At 47.0% G+C, this 16611-nt stretch overlaps 1 protein-coding gene across 1 annotated transcript; it reads right to left on the bottom strand.

The window, feature by feature from the left end:
• Positions 1-8109: 8109 nt before the first annotated feature.
• On the bottom strand, positions 8110-16236 carry STC1 (stanniocalcin 1). Its single transcript, XM_065651762.1, is given in 7 exon segments — positions 8110-9300; positions 12050-12261; positions 13250-13392; positions 15794-16007; positions 16010-16103; positions 16105-16175; positions 16177-16236. Coding segments are annotated over 7 exon segments (1065 nt in total). The 3' UTR covers positions 8110-9029.
• Positions 16237-16611: the final 375 nt, after the last annotated feature.

Here is a 16611-nt window from a genome sequence, read left to right as displayed (position 1 = left end):
AGGCCCAGATTTTGTGTCGTTTTGGAGGAAAGGCCCAGATTTTGTGTCGTTTTGGAGGAAAGGCCCAGATTTTGTGTCGTTCTGGAGGAAAGGCTCAGATCTTGCGTCATTTTGGAGGAAAGGCCCAGGTCTTGCGTCGTTCTGGAGGAAAGGCCCAGATCTTGCCTTGTTCTGGAGGAAAGGCCCAGATCTTGCCTTGTTCTGGAGGAAAGGCCCAGATCTTGCCTTGTTCTGGAGGAAAGGCCCAGATCTTGTGTCGTTTTGGAGGAAAGGCCCAGGTCTTGCGTCGTTCTGGAGGAAAGGCCCAGGTCTTGCCTTGCGTTGGAGGAAAGGCCCAGGTCTTGCCTTGCGTTGGAGGAAAGGCCCAGGTCTTGCCTTGTTCTGGAGGAAAGGCCCAGATCTTGCCTTGCGTTGGAGGAAAGGCCCAGGTCTTGCATCGTTTTGGAGGAAAGGCCCAGGTCTTGCGTCGTTCTGGAGGAAAGGCCCAGATCTTGCCTTGCTTTGGAGGAAAGGCCCAGGTCTTGCATCGTTTTGGAGGAAAGGCCCAGGTCTTGCGTCGTTCTGGAGGAAAGGCCCAGGTCTTGCCTTGCGTTGGAGGAAAGGCTCAGATCTTGCCTTGCGTTGGAGGAAAGGCCCAGATCTTGCATTATTTCCCCTCGTGCCATTAAAATCACCGGCAGACAGGGCAGCGGGACATTGTCCTGTCTCAGGAGCCCATCCCAAGGCGAGAGGAGCGGAGGGGCAGCTCAGTTCACTTAAAAGGCTTTCAAAAATGCGACGAAGTTTCTCTACATTATTTAAAAGCCTCTTTAAAGAGCAGCTGCCTCCTATTAATACCGCTCGGGCCGATAATCTCCGCCGGGATCTATCTTTAGAGCGTTGCCAGCAAAAATGGGAGCTGGAGGTGCAGCGGGGGGTGACGTCAGGCTGGGGACCAGCTGAAAACACATCGGAGCCTCCCGGGGGGAGAAAAGCAAATAATCCCCCTGGCTTTTTGGGTGGGTTTGGAGAAAACAACCTTTCAGTTGCCCGTCTGCTCCGAAATGCATCTTTCTTGTGACACGCGAGAGGAGTTTTGTGCTTTGCCGGCTCAGTTGTTAAGTGGTTTAAGCCCAGTTTGGGGAAAAGGGCACAAATAAGCTTTGTTTTTTCTTGCTGCCCGGTGCAATCCCTGTATGGTGCTGGGCAATGTGCTGGCGTGCCAGCGACTGAACAAACCCTGCTGGGGTTTGCAGAGATGAGGTTCTGCCCCATATCGACCCCCACGTTTCTCTGTCTCAAATCTGGGCTGGAATTGAGACGATTCCCCGTTTTCAGGTGTCATCCTTTGACGCAAACGTGGCTTCAAAGGGGACCCTGACTAATCCTGCTCTCCGGCGCCAGCGCCGTGGGGGGAAGAGGGTGAGCGGGATCAAAACTCTTGGACTTGCTTTTATTTCCTTTGCTTTCTTAATGGCTTCCTGGCAGCCCCGGAGCTCCATGAGAAATCCCCCGGAGCGATGCCGGGCGAGGGCTGACGCAGCTCTCGCCCCGTTCCCAGCAGGGCGGGCAGGACGGGGTTTGGTTGGGATCAACGCTGAGCTTCAGCTTTGCCCTTCGCCACGGCGACCAAATCCCAAACTTCTCGGGATTTCACCGATAATTGTCTTAAAATTAAATTGCAGCTGAGCTCTGGAAGCCTGAAACGCGGGACAGCAGCCCCGTGTTTTCTTTCCTGTCAGTGCTTAAACCAAATCCATCCTCAGTTTGGCTTAGTTAGGCTCATGCCAGGGCAAACAGGACCTTTTGGGAGCTCAAATCTCAGCCGGGCATTGCGATGTTGAAGGTGGCAGTAAGACTGGAGACTCAACTCCCTTCTTTTAAGGCATTAGGGGGTAATGAACGTGGCTTAATTGTGAGAGAAACTTATTACTGTGTTAAAAAGAACATTTACAACCTCGGTAAGAAACCGCTGCCTGCGTGACAAGCAGCCAGAGCACATCAGGTCTTTCTGAGCACACATGTAATTAAAAAAAACCCCCGCTGTATTATTCATTTGGTCATATCGTGCCCATCAGCTGAAAATCGGGGGATGCTGAAAAAACCAACACACGTCTTGCCAGAGCCCGACCACACAGTGCTGTGCTGCTCCCACTGGCCTTTCGCTCGGTGCCCGCTTAGGAAAATTGCTGGAAATTCAGGTTATAGGGAAGGTTTTACTCTCTATGTGGAAAATGATGAGATTTTCTGGCAGTTTGAATATGAGAGCAGAGGGTTACTTGCTGTTCTGACAGCAGAGGAAACCCTCAGCTGCTGCAAAATCGAGTAGGAGGTCGTAAAGCTGAGCTGGGCACCAATGCGTGCGGGATTTCTATGGCAATAACGTGACTTTTTGAGCCGTGCTTGGATGTGAAATTTGGGAGATGTCGCAGCCAGATGCTCCTGGGAATGCAGATGCACGTGAAGGGGATGTGGATGTGCTGAAGTTTGGGGCTGGGATTGTCTCAGCTGCTGTCGCGCTGCTCTGTCCAAGTGGCCCGAACAGCCCCAAAAGGGGATGCCGGGAAAACCCCGGGTATTTGCGGGAAATTCCTCTGGATGCTGATCTTCCCCAGAGCCCCCCCACCCCGAGGCTTCCAGCGAAAGGTCCCTTGGACTTGACTGTGATTAGTGACTAACGATGGGGCTCGGCGAACTCCAAACCCACCCCTTGGCAGAATAAAGCCGCACAATGCTGGGAGCCAAGCAGAACGGCTTCCCACACCCCAGGAAAAACCGACATTGTCCTTCTGGTAATCTCGTTTTTTCGGCCAGAACCTACCACTCCCCATCCTTAAGGGAAGTTTGCTCCCTGACCTGGGGCTGCTGCACCTCCCTGGGGCTCCATGGGTGGATCTGCCCGGAGCCCTTTCCTCTGATGCGGCGGTAAAACATCTGCCCCGTCCCAGCGCCGTCAATCAGGGCGTTAATTGTGTCACCGGGGTGTCGGTGCGAGTAACGAGGAAGAAAACGCTCGTGCGTCGTCGGGATGCTTCGGGCTCGCCCATGGCAGCTCCACCAGCCTCCTCCTTCCTGAGGACAAAGTCCTGGCCCAAAGGAAGGAAAGATTTCCACGGGCAGGAAAGATTCGCGGTGGTTTAAGGCAGTTGTTGGCGCAGGGAATTCAAGGATGCTCCTGTTAACTTGCGCATGGGAGCACTGGAGTGAACATACGTGACGGAAGCGTGATGAACCCAAGAAACCTGCCGCATTCTTATTGCTCAGATTAATTTATTTTACATTTTCATGCTTGCGGCTTCTCTAGAGTCAACCCCGTGGGGGCTGCGCTCTTCAGCGTGGCTGTAGGAATAAAAGCATATTTAGGAAAAGATCAAAGGGACCTTTTTTCAGATAATTAGCCACGAATGTGGACTGGAATGCCACAGGCAGACACCTCATTCCCATGAAAATCATGGCCAGCGAATAAAAGTGATTCTAAGAAACACGTGTGAAACAGTTAAGCAAACAACGGCTCAGAAAAAAAAAAAGTTGCGTTGTTTTTTTAAGTCCTGAAAAAACTTCTAGGATTATTTATCAGCACAGTAATAAAATAGCTGGTTTGGACTGTTTAAATTCTAAAACGGTGCTGAGGTTTGGGTACGACTGCCTGGGGATGGCTGATGATTTTATGGAGCCCAGTTGATTACTCCAAACCAAACAGCACATGGAGAGGGGAGCAGGGATTTGTTTTCGCAGCACAAAACGCTCCAAATCTGCAGATGAAAAATAACCCTGAAGGAAATTCAGAGGATCCAACTGGAATTTTTCTCCCGGCTTGCGAATACAGAGAACGCAGTTTCCATCGAATTATTTTTCTCTTGAAATAACCATTACGACCGGCTGGGATTTGTGCGCCTGAACCCGCAGCATCCGTCCCAGGGAAAGGCTGGAGGATGCAGGTTAACAGGGATAAATCCGCCTTTGTAGCCACGATCTGGGTTATCCTGGCATTTCAGTCTGCTTAAAAATAAAAACCAAAAAAGGAAAAAAAAAAAAAAAAAGAGAAAAAAAATTCCTATCTGTGCGAAAATAATTACATCTCCCCCCCCATGAGCTCATACAGGTTTTACTAGTTTTTCCAGCTGTTGGCTGGGATAAAATTCCCATGTTTCTCAGGGTATTTTGTGCCTAAGGTTCTCCAACGTGGATCCCTCTCCATTGCCCAGATAAGGGGATTTACAGCTAAAATTATCTGATATTACCACTAGCTCCTCACTTGCCTTTTTCGAGGAGGAGCCCAGCCTTGGAAAATAGAGGTTTGTGTCCTGACCGAGGTGAGGGAGAGTCGGCTCCTTGGAAAAATGCTCATTTATTGAAAGAAATGAATTTTGGCGAGTGGTTTTTGCTATCGAACAGTATTGCCTGTAGGCTTTCCGTACGTGCTGTGCATCCCTCGCACCGATCGGGCCTTGGAAAGCGGGATTTCAAGCACCGTAACGCCCGCAAAATCCATCAGTGTCGTTTTTGCCCATTGCTTTACACTGAAATAGATGGAGAAAAAAAAAATCTCAATTGCATATGTAAACTGCATATTTATAAGTTGGCGTCATGTGACTGCGAATTTCCCGGTTTATTATACGGTAAATTCTGCATCTATTGTCGTTCCTTCAGCCTTTTCCTTTTGCTTCTCGCCCATCGAACCTCGCACGATGGGAACGACCCTCGCGGGTTCCACTTGGTTGCACTTTGATTATATTTTTAGCATCCTACTTCACTTTATTTTCCTTTTTTTTTTTTTTTCCCTTTTTTTTTTTTTAAAAAAAAACTTCTTTCATATTCCCCGGCTGTACTGGCTGAATCACGATGGCAAAGACAATGTCCTTTATTATATTGTGGGAGGTTTGTTGTTATTTTATTATTTTATTTTTTCTCTGCTTTTTATTTTTCTCAGTTCCCGGGAGGCAGGAAATGGAGCTTTTTCCCCCAATTTCCCTCCCAGTCGCTCTGCCCGGTGCCATTTGAAGTTCCAGATCTCACTCTCCTCCTCTGGCTCTTTCTCTCTTCCTCCTTGTGAGTGGGAAGGGTGAGGACCAGGAAAATCTGAAATTATTTTCCCCTTTGTTTTGTAATTAAAAAAAAAAAAAAGGGCAAGACAAGACCTTCAGTCAATCATGTACTTTGGGCCTTGGCCAAATCAAATTAACTCCTGCTCTGTTTGTTCCACTTGGAGACGATAACCAGGGCTTTAATGCTCTTTTCTGCACAGTCTTTCCACCCTGGTGGCTGTTTCAATTCCTTTTTTTTTTTTTTTAAAAAAATATATCTATATAATAAATCAACCCCCTGGTTATTAGCACTGGTTTAAATATGTCAAATTTTTCCTAACTCTTGAGAAGTTGTTGCGCTTGAGAAATATTGTGGCATCTGAGGATACGGGGTAAAAATTTCCCATGATGTTTCCAATAATAAAATAATAATAAAAAAAAAATAATAATGATTATAATAATAATGATGATGATGATAATAATAATGTCCTGGTTAAACCTTGACTAATAAAAATAATAATAATAACAATAATAATAAAACAAAATAATATAATAATATGCCCTCCAAACAGCCTGATTAAGACCTTTGCCCTTTTTAAAGACCTTCCCCTGACTCCTGCTGCCTGCTTTCTACCATATGTCAATGAATTGTAGGCATTTTTATCTATAGAATATATAGAGATCGGTCTGGAATTTGGGAGGAGAAAGGAAAACTTGTATTGTGGTGCTGAGCTTTCTGGCTGGTCCGGCTTTGAATCACGCTGGGGAGTTCTCGTGTTAATTTACTTTAATTTGGGGGTTGAGATTTAGCACCTTGGGGAGAAAGAAAAAAAAAACAACCCACGAATGCACAATTTGTTTAAAACAGGATTTGTTGTGTAGAATTATTATAGAAATGTCCAGATTTCGAAGTGTGCTTTGGGCCGGCAACATTTCCCAGTTCTCAAAGTGCAATTTCATTTTAGGGACGTGGTTAACTGCGATTTATTGAGATTACCTATCATATCAACAGTAATTATTTTATAGTGGTTATTAGTTGCAAAACAGCTGTGAAAGCCAACTTTTGCAAGTGTGGCACCTGCGCTGTTTCCAAGGGGAAATGGTTTTTTAAACTTTGCAGCAATAACTCTGAATTAATCGGCCCGTCTTCCTCTGAAGAGTATTAAACTTTTTTTGATCTTCCACTGGAAATCGGAGGTTTCCTGAATGAAGTGTAAATGCACATTTCCACGTGCATCAAAGCCAAAATCAAGGTATTTTCTTTTTCCTGCAATGCTGTTATGGATGCATTCGTTGAAAATGAAAGAGTCAGACACTAAAACCCCTTCAATTTGACATTTTATTTCATTGCAGAAGAAAATCCAACATAGGCCTCATTATGTTATGCATCTTTAATTATAAAAATAAGCAAAGAAAATAACTTGCATCTTTCTCATTACTATGATATGTTTCAAATAACCTTTATATGAACACACTGAGCTTTAAAAATGTAATTTAAACAATAAATAATGACATATACCAGATATGCTCACTGTTTATTCCAGTACTCAGAAAAAAAAAAAAAACAAACAAAAACCACCCCAAACTCTCTCCCCCTTCTAAGTATCTTTAAATTATAAATACATAATGCAAATTTATAATGGCACAAAACATCTAAAGTGCAAACAAATCACAATGAGAGTCATGCAAACATTTCTAGATAAGCCCCTCCCCGCCCCCAAGAGAAAAATCATTTTTGCAACGAACGCAAGATTAAAAAAATAAAGCCTTAGAGATTAAATAAAACGTGAAATAGCTGGACTTATTATTGAGAATCATCCCCCATCCCCAGGGGGACGTTTCTCACCTATAATTAGGATTTTTCCCAGTCGACGGGAAGCGTCTCTCCCCACCCCCGGTAAGAAGGAGTTTTAAGCGACCAGCTTAGGTTAAATGGCCCACGTTAGGCAAGGTGAACCCCAGGCTTTTCAGTTCGATGGATTTGTGCTTGTGGCTTCAGCATAGGGGAAAAAAACGGACAGATTAAAGCGGCTCAGAACTGCGGGGCTGCGGTTGAGGCTCCGGGACACGGGGCAGAGCTTTGGTTTGCACAGGGGACGTTCACCTGCGACATCAGAACAAACTCAAAATCCAATCGAGGGGATGATTTTTTTTTTTCTCCCCCAGTCACCTTCCCGCCCACATTAAGGGGACAAGAAGTTTAAATTCCCGCTGGAAAAATCGAGTTAATTCTGACAACCCAAAGGTTTGGGCTGGCGTAACCCTCTTCCCCAGCAGCAGCATCCGAGCCAGGTAAAGACCTTTTTTGTATAATAACTATTTCCCAAATAGCAACAAAGCCCAGATTTCCCTGTTTAACCACCCCCGTTGGTTCCTAAGCATAAATCCAACTTTCAGTGTCATGATATTCAAGGGGCCTTTGGTTTTCACCTTGCAAAACTTCTTGGTGTTGGACTCTACATACCTGACTGATTAAAGAACGAGCAATATTGCATCTTGCTTGCCCTGGACGGCACGATTCAGAGTATTAAAAAAAAAAAAATTAAAATAACAACCCTCTACCGTCAGCAACATTTTTTGCCGCTTACAATTTTATGACAGCACTTTTGGGCTACATTTAATGAAGACAGCAATATTAGAAATGCTGCCACTGCATCTGGTTTCAATATATTAGCAGCAAGTTATTGTTTAAAGGCTTTGTGGTTTTAAAAAAAAAAAAAGAAAAAAGAAAAAAAGTTATATTGCTTTAGATTTTGAAAAGAAAAAAGAGATCCCTCCTTTATTAGCTCTCGCTCTCCAGCAGCACTCAAGCCTTGGGTATAACCACGTCTCATGGAGATAGGACTGGCCAGTCTCAACTCTATTTGAATTTTTTCCATCCATTTTAACTACGAGAAAAGAGGCTTGCTCCTGGGCCTGTCATTTGTGTCTTAAACGTTTTCTCTCTTCCACTATAAAAAGGCCACAGAGTAGAATGTGAACTCTTGAGTATGACAGAGATACTGTTTCCAGGAAAAAAAAAAAAAAAGAAAAAAGAAATAGCTAACTTACAAAACTAAGTTTATGCAATAGTTATTATATTCTGCTCCTTTTAAGCAGACTCTCGTGGAATTTATGTACAGTACATGACAGATTTTAAAACTATTTATACCACAGTTAGAGCAAGACCTTTAATACTCTAGTCTTAAGACAGGGTTTGTTTTTTGTTAGATTTCTTTTAAAGCTTTAGACAGTTAAATACAGTACATAGATGTTAGCTTTTAAATACAATGCAGGATGATGTAACCTTCTGACTCACTTTAACCACAGACTGGCACCTCTTTTAACCATTTCTGCAGCACAAAATGTTCCTTTCCTGATTTGGTGTGTGGCGGGGGGGTGACTTTTAACTCATTTTGCACCGCGGTGCCAGGTCACGGTAACCAGACCATTCCACAGCACGCGAGTTGGGTAAATCCAGGGGTTAGCGGAGCTGTGGTGGAAGGATTAGGACTGTAGGACACTAAGAGACCAGGAATATGACATTCATATTTGTCCATGGCCAGCACAGATTCATAACACGAATTCCATTGCCACCTTTGGGATGTGCAATAGTTATTAGTGCATCTATCGCCGCCCACCAGCTCGCTACGGGAGAGAATCCGCCGTTCTCCTCGGCGCCAAGTCTCCAGACTCGGATGGTGTTAGCGCTACAGTACGTTTCGGGTTGGGCGGCTGAAGGCCTGACTACTGTACGGTTCTAGTTAAGACTAAGATCGTTCGGGGTATCTTTTTGTGGGGAAGAAAAGAGATATGGAGACATTTTGACGGCGGGAAAGCTGAGACACTGAACACAGACCCATGCAAAAGTTTTGTTCGCGAGGAATAGAAAATATTAATGACTAAACCTAAAACCAGTTCCTGGTTGTTATTAAAACTAGCTACAGTACAACTTGGTTTGGGTGCGTTACTCTTCTAGAAGAGAGACTTTTCAGCTTTGGTAGCGCTCAGCATCCCTCTCACACCCAGCGGTGCTCCGGGGAGGAGTCAAGCGCTTTCGGCCGAGCTGCGCTTGGCGTGGGCCGGGACGGAGCCCTCACCTCGCAGGTTCCTGAAGTAGAGTTTTAGCTTCTGCGGCTCGCTGAGCCGCCTGCGGGCGAAGTCGGCGCGCGGGTGGCCCTGGGCGCAGTGGTCCGTCTGCAGCAGGTGGAACAGGCTTGCCATGTTGGGCCCGATCTTCTCCATCAAGCTGTCCTTGATGGTGCTCACAGTCTCTTCGTCGCACTCCAATAAGCTCCTCACCAGCTTGTTGTAATACCTGCGCGAGAGTTGCCACCCGTTATTCCAAGGCGTCTCCCCCCCAAAAAAAAACCAAGGTAAGAGTTGATCTCAAGTCAGGAGACCAGCCGAAGCGATAAAACAATGAGAATCGGATGGTTTAAGTCATTCAGGGTGTGTCTGAAATTGATTTTTTGACAGTGCACAATTCTTGGTGCATCTAGCAAATCTGGAGATGCTGTGCCCATGACATATGGAAGGAACACAACGTGTCAAGCTTCTATCATAATACTTCAGCCGTCCCATCTGAGCGGCTGCTCCAGCTCTGAAGGGGCAGGCTGTGAGCAGGAGTGAGCTTAGTGTGCAGGGCGGTGCATTTTCACCTTCCAGCAGCCTCGAGCACACGTTCCTTGCTCCAGGAAATTGTGCTGATGTGTTTCCCCAGCACTGCTTGAGCCGAGCACAGAACAGAGCTCAAAGGAACGACCCTGAGCGGGGCGAGGGCAGAACCGGCACAAAGCTGGCAAGGGGGACTGCGCTGCACTAGAGAACGTCTTCCTAAGGAGAGAAGGCTGGGAAAACAGGAGCAGCCCCTTATTTGCTGGGCTACTTCTGCCTGAAAGGGCGTCAGGGAACTTATTTTAAGCCTTTAAGGTCACCGTGACATTTTTCCACGGGAGCAGAGAAGAGAATAACCTGCAGGTGGAGGAGGGGAAGGAAGAGGGAAATGAGAATTCGCATTCAAACTCCTTTCCTCGCTCTCAGCTCTGGCCTTTAGAGCAGCCAGGGGAGGTCAGGTGAGGTTAAAGTTTCTGCTGCGCTTCACGTACAAAGGGAGCAGGCTTTGGCACGCTGCAGCGCGCCGCCAGCTCAGCTCCACGGCGCTAATATTAAGGTGTGAAGCGTGCACAGGAGTTGATGATGAATACATCTGTGCGAGCCGCGCGGCCAGCTCAAATCAGCGCCCGTCTAAGAGGACAGCAGGAACAGATCCCACCTCCCTTCCTCGGCTGGGCTCCCGCACCTCTCTGACACAAATACGGCTCGGTGCTTTCCACACCGGAGCTGCAATCAAACTGCTTGCTGGCGCTTTTCGGTAGCTCGGCTGCTAGCAAAAGCAACAAGGCTTTCCTCTCCTCCCGCTCCTGCCACGAGATTAAATCGCAGGAAGATGCTATGACCTTTAACTACTTCCCCTCAGTGTCCCAGGCCAAGTGGCACATTCTTATTCTGTGGCTATGTTGGGACAGGGGCTGGGAAAGCAGGATGCTTTAGGAGACCTCAATGTAAACTATTAGCTGGGAAATCCTGCTGCTTTTGTTACTCAACATGTCATAATATCCTTTGGCTTCGACAAGGGTTGGCGGCTGGTGGGGGAGGAGTTCCCTCCGCCGCCGGAGACAGCGGCTCCGGTTCAGGCTCAGTCCTGCGCAGAGGAACATCCCCAACACGTAGGACATCGCTGCTGCTAGTGCTGCCTCCCTCCCCACGTCCTCCCTTCACCCCAACGTCCCCCAGCCCCGCCAAGGGCTGCTGAACTCCACGACCCATCGTACGGACCCCAACTGCTCTCCCAGCCTGTAAAACACAGGTGCTGCAGTGCTGCCCGCTCCTCGTCCCAGCCCTCGGGGGAACGCTCAAGCGAACATCTCCCAAACTGGCTTGGAGGAAGAGGGGAAAGACGCACAAGCCTAATTTTTGCCTTCCTGCAAGTACAATTTTCTGGATATAATATCTACAATAGAGTTTTCTATACTATATTGATGCTGGTCAGAGGTGCAACACCTATATATCACTTGCACAGCTGCCCTAGGACAGGGCTGGAGGTTTAAGATGCTTCTAGACCAAGTCAAACAGCCGCCCCAGCGGAGCCGTAGCGCTCGCCGCAGCCAGCCAACGCTTTAAATTGCAGCTCGGTCTGTTTGCACTCGAATCCTAGAGCATATTTACTCAAACTGTTCAAAAAGATCCCTTTTATCCCCATCACAAGACTCGGCACTGATTGTTCCAGGGTTTAGAGGAAGAAATCCCTGTCCTTGCGGCGTGACTGCGCAGACTGCAGCATTTCCCTGAGGGCTCCCTGTGTCCCTTGTCCTTGGAGGATGGGGACAGGGCAGCTCTGTGCTCAGACCGAGGCTCAGAGCCCTGCGACGTGCCCGTTTCTGCAGGCAGCCTTTGCTATCGGGAAGGAACAGGGGTGAAGACAACCCTAAGAGAGACCATTAAAAACATCAGACTGTCTCTAGAAATACCAACTACTGGATCATGGCAAAATAAGGTTACAGAGGAGCCTATTTGCTGGTTCCCTTTAAGCTTTCCTGGTTTTTCACATTGCCATCGTATGTCCTCATTTGTGAGGTGCCATGTAAACCCAAAAAAGGGGATGGCAACCCTCTGAAGAATGAAGTGAAAATAGGTTGAGCAGCTCTTAGGTATGCCAGAGATGCTGTATTAATCAAACTGGTTTGGTATTTAAAAGCTCTGTTTACCATTATACTGCATCCAAACTAAAAGAACTAACACTGAAACAAACTCCAGGCTTTGAAGTAATGTACGTCTACTTAATTTTACAGTTCTCCCCTGGAGATGTTTATAAGTGTATTTACCAAAAAGAGAATCAGAAGAATGCTGGTAAAACTTAACAAGGATTCAAACAGGCAGAAAACGTTTCTTAGGCCAAGTAACATTAGGACTTGTAAGATGTTAGTCAACTGGGTTCCTCTCATTTCTTTCTCTGTGCTCCACGTTTTTGCATTTGATGCATTTCAGCTGAGGAAAGCCCCACGTACCGGTTGGAGAACTGATTCGGAAGCTGGACAACCTCCGTGATGGCCTCAGGGTTTCGTTTCGCGATGCCGCACATGTCCAGCTTGCTGTAGCACTCCTCCTGCACCTCGGAGATCATCCTTTGGAACGTGGAGCACCTCCGGATGGCCAGGAACACCTTGGACGTGACCCCGTTCGCAATGCATTTCAAGCTTTCTTTCACAAAAGCTTTTCCCTGGAAAGGGAAGAAAAACCTTAAACTGCAACAGATTTCATCGGAAGGGATGTATTAACAGACACTCCACTGTGGCCCGCTGCTATTAATTACCCTTGCTGCAATTACCGACCTGCCGGAGGTCCCTTACCAAGCATGGCCGGGAATCGCAGCCTAAATTTGAGCTGGGATGCGCACAGTCCGCAGCGAACAGGGAACTCCCATCCCTGAAAGATTCAGGATATGTAATTCTCTGCGTGAATAGATTTAGAAGAGCCAGCACCAGCGCCGGGCCAATTCTGCCCTGCGAGAGGGGACTGGACCGCTCCCCGCTCACCAGCGACTCAACACATCTGCTTCATCGGACCTCGAGATGCTTTAAGAGCTTTTAAGTCTGTCCTTGGGAGCCGGGGCGTGCAGGGAATGAGGGGGCGTGCACGTTTGGGGAAGAAAGAATGAAGGATAAGCGCCCTTGGCAGAGCCACAGCCCTCTGATATTATCCTATTTATTTGGCTGCGGGTCCGGAGCGGCTGATCTGGCCACGGATTCCCAGGGCCAAAGGCTCCCAATTGAAACCCCAGCCCCGTGCCAGGTCACACAGTCAGAGCACCGACTTTGTTAGAAGAACGTTTATATTTCCTCCTGAAGAGGAAACTTCGCTCTCCGCCCCACAAAACGCTCCTTGCCAAGTCCTCACACATAGCGTACACTATGTGGAAAATGTACGGTAGAAAATAGCCCTGGAGGATGCATTTGTGGCCAAAACCCAAAATAATGGGTCAGAGGAGCAGCTCTGCAGCAGGAAGGGCTGCGAGACGGGAAGGGTTAAACCTGCACAGACCCCGTATCTCCATGAGGACAGAGAAATTAAGGCATCCATTCAGCAAAGCATTTAAGCACATGCTTTAGTGTCGCAGGGCTTGTCAAAACACTTTATTGAATGGGGGCACGAAAACGGAGCTCTAGCGGTGAGCTATTATCCTTGTCCCCTTTCTTCTCGCGCTGTACCTGAGTGTCAAATTTAGCAGCACTGTAGAGGAAGGACTTGCAGATGTCGTACATGCCGTCCGTGTCGCACGTGGAGTTCTCCAGGCAGGCGAAGGCCCCGCAGCCCACCTGGAGGGCACTGTTCAGGCAGCGAACCACCTCGGCTGCAAAAACAGGCACAGCGTTACGGACCGTCGCGCCCCAACGCCCCGCACCCCAAAGCCCTTCTCCGGCGCGGCGTCACGTCATGCTGAACGGCGGTCAAGCGGCACCACTGCTTTTTGGGACTGGAGGGAGAGAGAACGGAGAGGAGCCGAAGGGAATTTGGTAAATGAGGGTGATAAAACATTGTCCTGGGTTGCCCAGAGAGGATGCCCCATCATATCCCAGGCCAGGACTGGGCTCTGAGCAACCTGAGCTGGGTCAAGATGTCCCTGCTCATGGCAGGGGTTGGACTAAATGACCTAAAAATGTCCCTTACGACCATTCTCTTATTCTATGACTAGCTGAAGTCATGCAACAGGTCATCAGCAAATCAAGGAACAGAAACTGCAACCTTTGATTGGCCACAAAAAACGGGCAACATCCATTAGTCTTTGGCTAGATGGAGACTTATGGGTCCATCCCAACCTAATCCTGATTTACAGCTTTACTCAGAGTTCCTCCAAAGGACCCAGAAGCCATGGGGATGGGTCCGTGAAGAGCACCGGGGTCTCCTCCGCGCTCTCAGACCGGAGGGAGGTGGGAGCAGCTCGGCAGCGTTTGCCTCCCAAACCTCATCTGAAAACGAGACCGACGCGATGGCGATTGCCAATAAACGGGCGTGAAATTTGCACTTACTGCGGGGAAGCGCTGGCTTTGCTAGCGTTGGGAGGTATTTGTGCTTTGCTAAAAAGTACCTAGAAATAAGGTTTTAGTTTGCGTGTCAATTATGGGAACTGCAAAGGACTTGGTGCTAAACTAATCCGGTACCCAGCAGCATGTGAGCATAGCCAAGAAAGGTCATATCGCTGAAGATTCGCAAAGAGAAGGGACATTTGGGCAGAAAAAGTTAAGGTAATGGAGCTGACCATGTATAATTAAAATCCTCGAGGCAGTAGTTAGTCTGAACAGGAGGGGATCCATGTCACCCCATCGTTTTGAGTGCAGATACTCTGCATTTTAACAATGAATCAGCAGTATTGCCACATGATTGCCCTGAAATTAGGAGGGATTAACCTTTTTTGGTAAGCTGAACATCTGTCCCCTTATGTGTCTGTGCAAGGCATATTCATTTCTTTTGCAGCTCATGTTACAAGACATTCTTTAGGAAGAAATGTAAACCCGGTGTCTCCCATCACGATTCGAGGTGTGGGAAAAGTGAGGGTTTGCATTTGGTGGAAGAGAACGTACCTTATTAAGAGCTAAGTTGGAACCTAAAGATTTATCTACACAATGAGGATCTTTGCAGAAAATAAGAGGAAAAGAATTTACAAAAATCACCCAATTAACCCTTCCTCATTCTCCGCTCTTGCTTACGTGCCTGAAGGGAGAAATATTTGGTAAGATCCTCCTCTCCCCAGTTCATAACCTCCCCATGGCACAAGTCATCCCCATAATTATGTTTCCACAGGTTCAAATTATAACTTTGCTTTCAGCAGACTTAGTATGCATTAAGCTTTTATTGTTTTAGGCACGGTGCAATAGTGAGCCCCTATGTTTCTATAGCAACCAAATACAAAAGGAAATTGAGCAAACACCCTCGTATAATGCTGCAGAGCCTTGCAGATCTAAAATAAGACATCTGTTAATGAGCCTCAAATTAGAGACCTAACATCTTTGTATACTAGAAGACAGATTTTTAAATTTCCATTGTTCAAGACAATGTGTCCAACTTATCCAAGCATCTATAGTGCACAAAGTAGGGACATCCAGAGCTGACTTGCCAGCAATTTTTTTTTTTTTGTATCCATTGTAAAAGCAAGTTTGCTAAATGTCACAATCTTATTTTTATGGTACCATCTCACTGATAGCAATCAGTTTTTGAAAATAAATGCTAGCAGTGGACAGTTTCTAGGTTACTGCATTCTTCAAAGTCGCATATCTCTCTCCCCCTCTTTGAATAGACAGATGTTTGGCAGAACAATGGTTCAGTCCAATTCCCACTGATTTTATCAACTTCCTAAAAAGCAAGGAATTTAACACCGAAGTATGATTGCAATTGGAGAAGAGAGAAAGCAAGATACATGCAAGCAGGGAAAGGAGAAAAAAAAAAAAAAAAGTACACGTAACTCATTTAGTAGATGGGGGAGGAGGAGAGAGAATGGATCGCATCCTGCAAGCAGATCACACACCGGTTCCCTGACCCAGCTCCTCAGAGGAGACCATTTCTTCTCCAGCCATGCACCAACATCCTCCTGAATCAGACCCTCACATTAATATTTGCTCCTACCAGGCGTTAAGTTTATAAGAAAAAAAAAAAAAAAAAAAGAGGAAAAAAAAAAAGGAAAAAAATCAGCAGCAGAGAGATGTGACACAGTTTAAGCCATCAGGGCTCAGGCTCAAGCCCCCTGCGCTGGGTGTTACCTGAGTTCTGGGCTGCCACCCTGGGTTTCCTGGGGCTCACAGAGTCATTCTGTTCAGCTTCATAGGATGCAGACGCACTGATCACCAGCAGCAGGAGAAAACCAGACTTTAGGAGCATTCTCTGACAAGTTTCCGCTAAGTGTGGGTTTTTTTGGGTGGCTTTTTTTTTTTTTTTTTTCTTTTTTAGTATATGTGTGTGTGTCTCTCTCTCTCTCCTCTTCCACTCCGGCTTGAGCAAAGATGTGGATCTGGATATGCCGGGGAGGGAGAAAGGAGGCTGGCGATGCTCGGGGACGTGCCGCAGCCCTGGTCCCTCTGGCTCTTGCTCGCTGGGGGACCAGGAGCTGCTCCCAGGGCTTTTATAGCCGCCCTTATCGGTCCCCCCGCCGGCTGCCGAGCCAATCCGGAGGCGCTGGGCAGAGCCAAAGGCAGACCGGACTCATTCAAGCCTCCAGAAAAAAAAAAAACAAAACAAAAAACCAACAAACCTGCAACTTCACAGGAAGAATATTTTCCAGCCAATTAAAAGTACCTGCCAAACAACAATAAGCAGAAAAAAAAAAAAAAAAAGAAAGAAAAAAAAGAAAAGAAGTTAATCTTTGGAGAGGCGGTGGGAAAGGGAGGAGGGGGGAACGACTTCCTATGGATAATCGAGCTCGAGGAAATGACAGCGCAGTCCTCAATCTTCCGCCACCCCCCCAAAAAGATCACCTGCCCTTTAAGAAAATAGATATTTTTCCCACTCGGTCAGCAGTTATCCCAGGGTTACACCAAATAAGGGACACTTTTGTCCAGCACATAGAAGGGGGGCTGGCACC

The sequence above is a fragment of the Caloenas nicobarica genome, chromosome 25, assembly GCF_036013445.1.
Source record: "Caloenas nicobarica isolate bCalNic1 chromosome 25, bCalNic1.hap1, whole genome shotgun sequence".
NCBI classification, from domain to species: Eukaryota; Metazoa; Chordata; class Aves; order Columbiformes; family Columbidae; genus Caloenas; species Caloenas nicobarica.
This window is presented reverse-complemented; position numbering and strand designations above follow the sequence as displayed.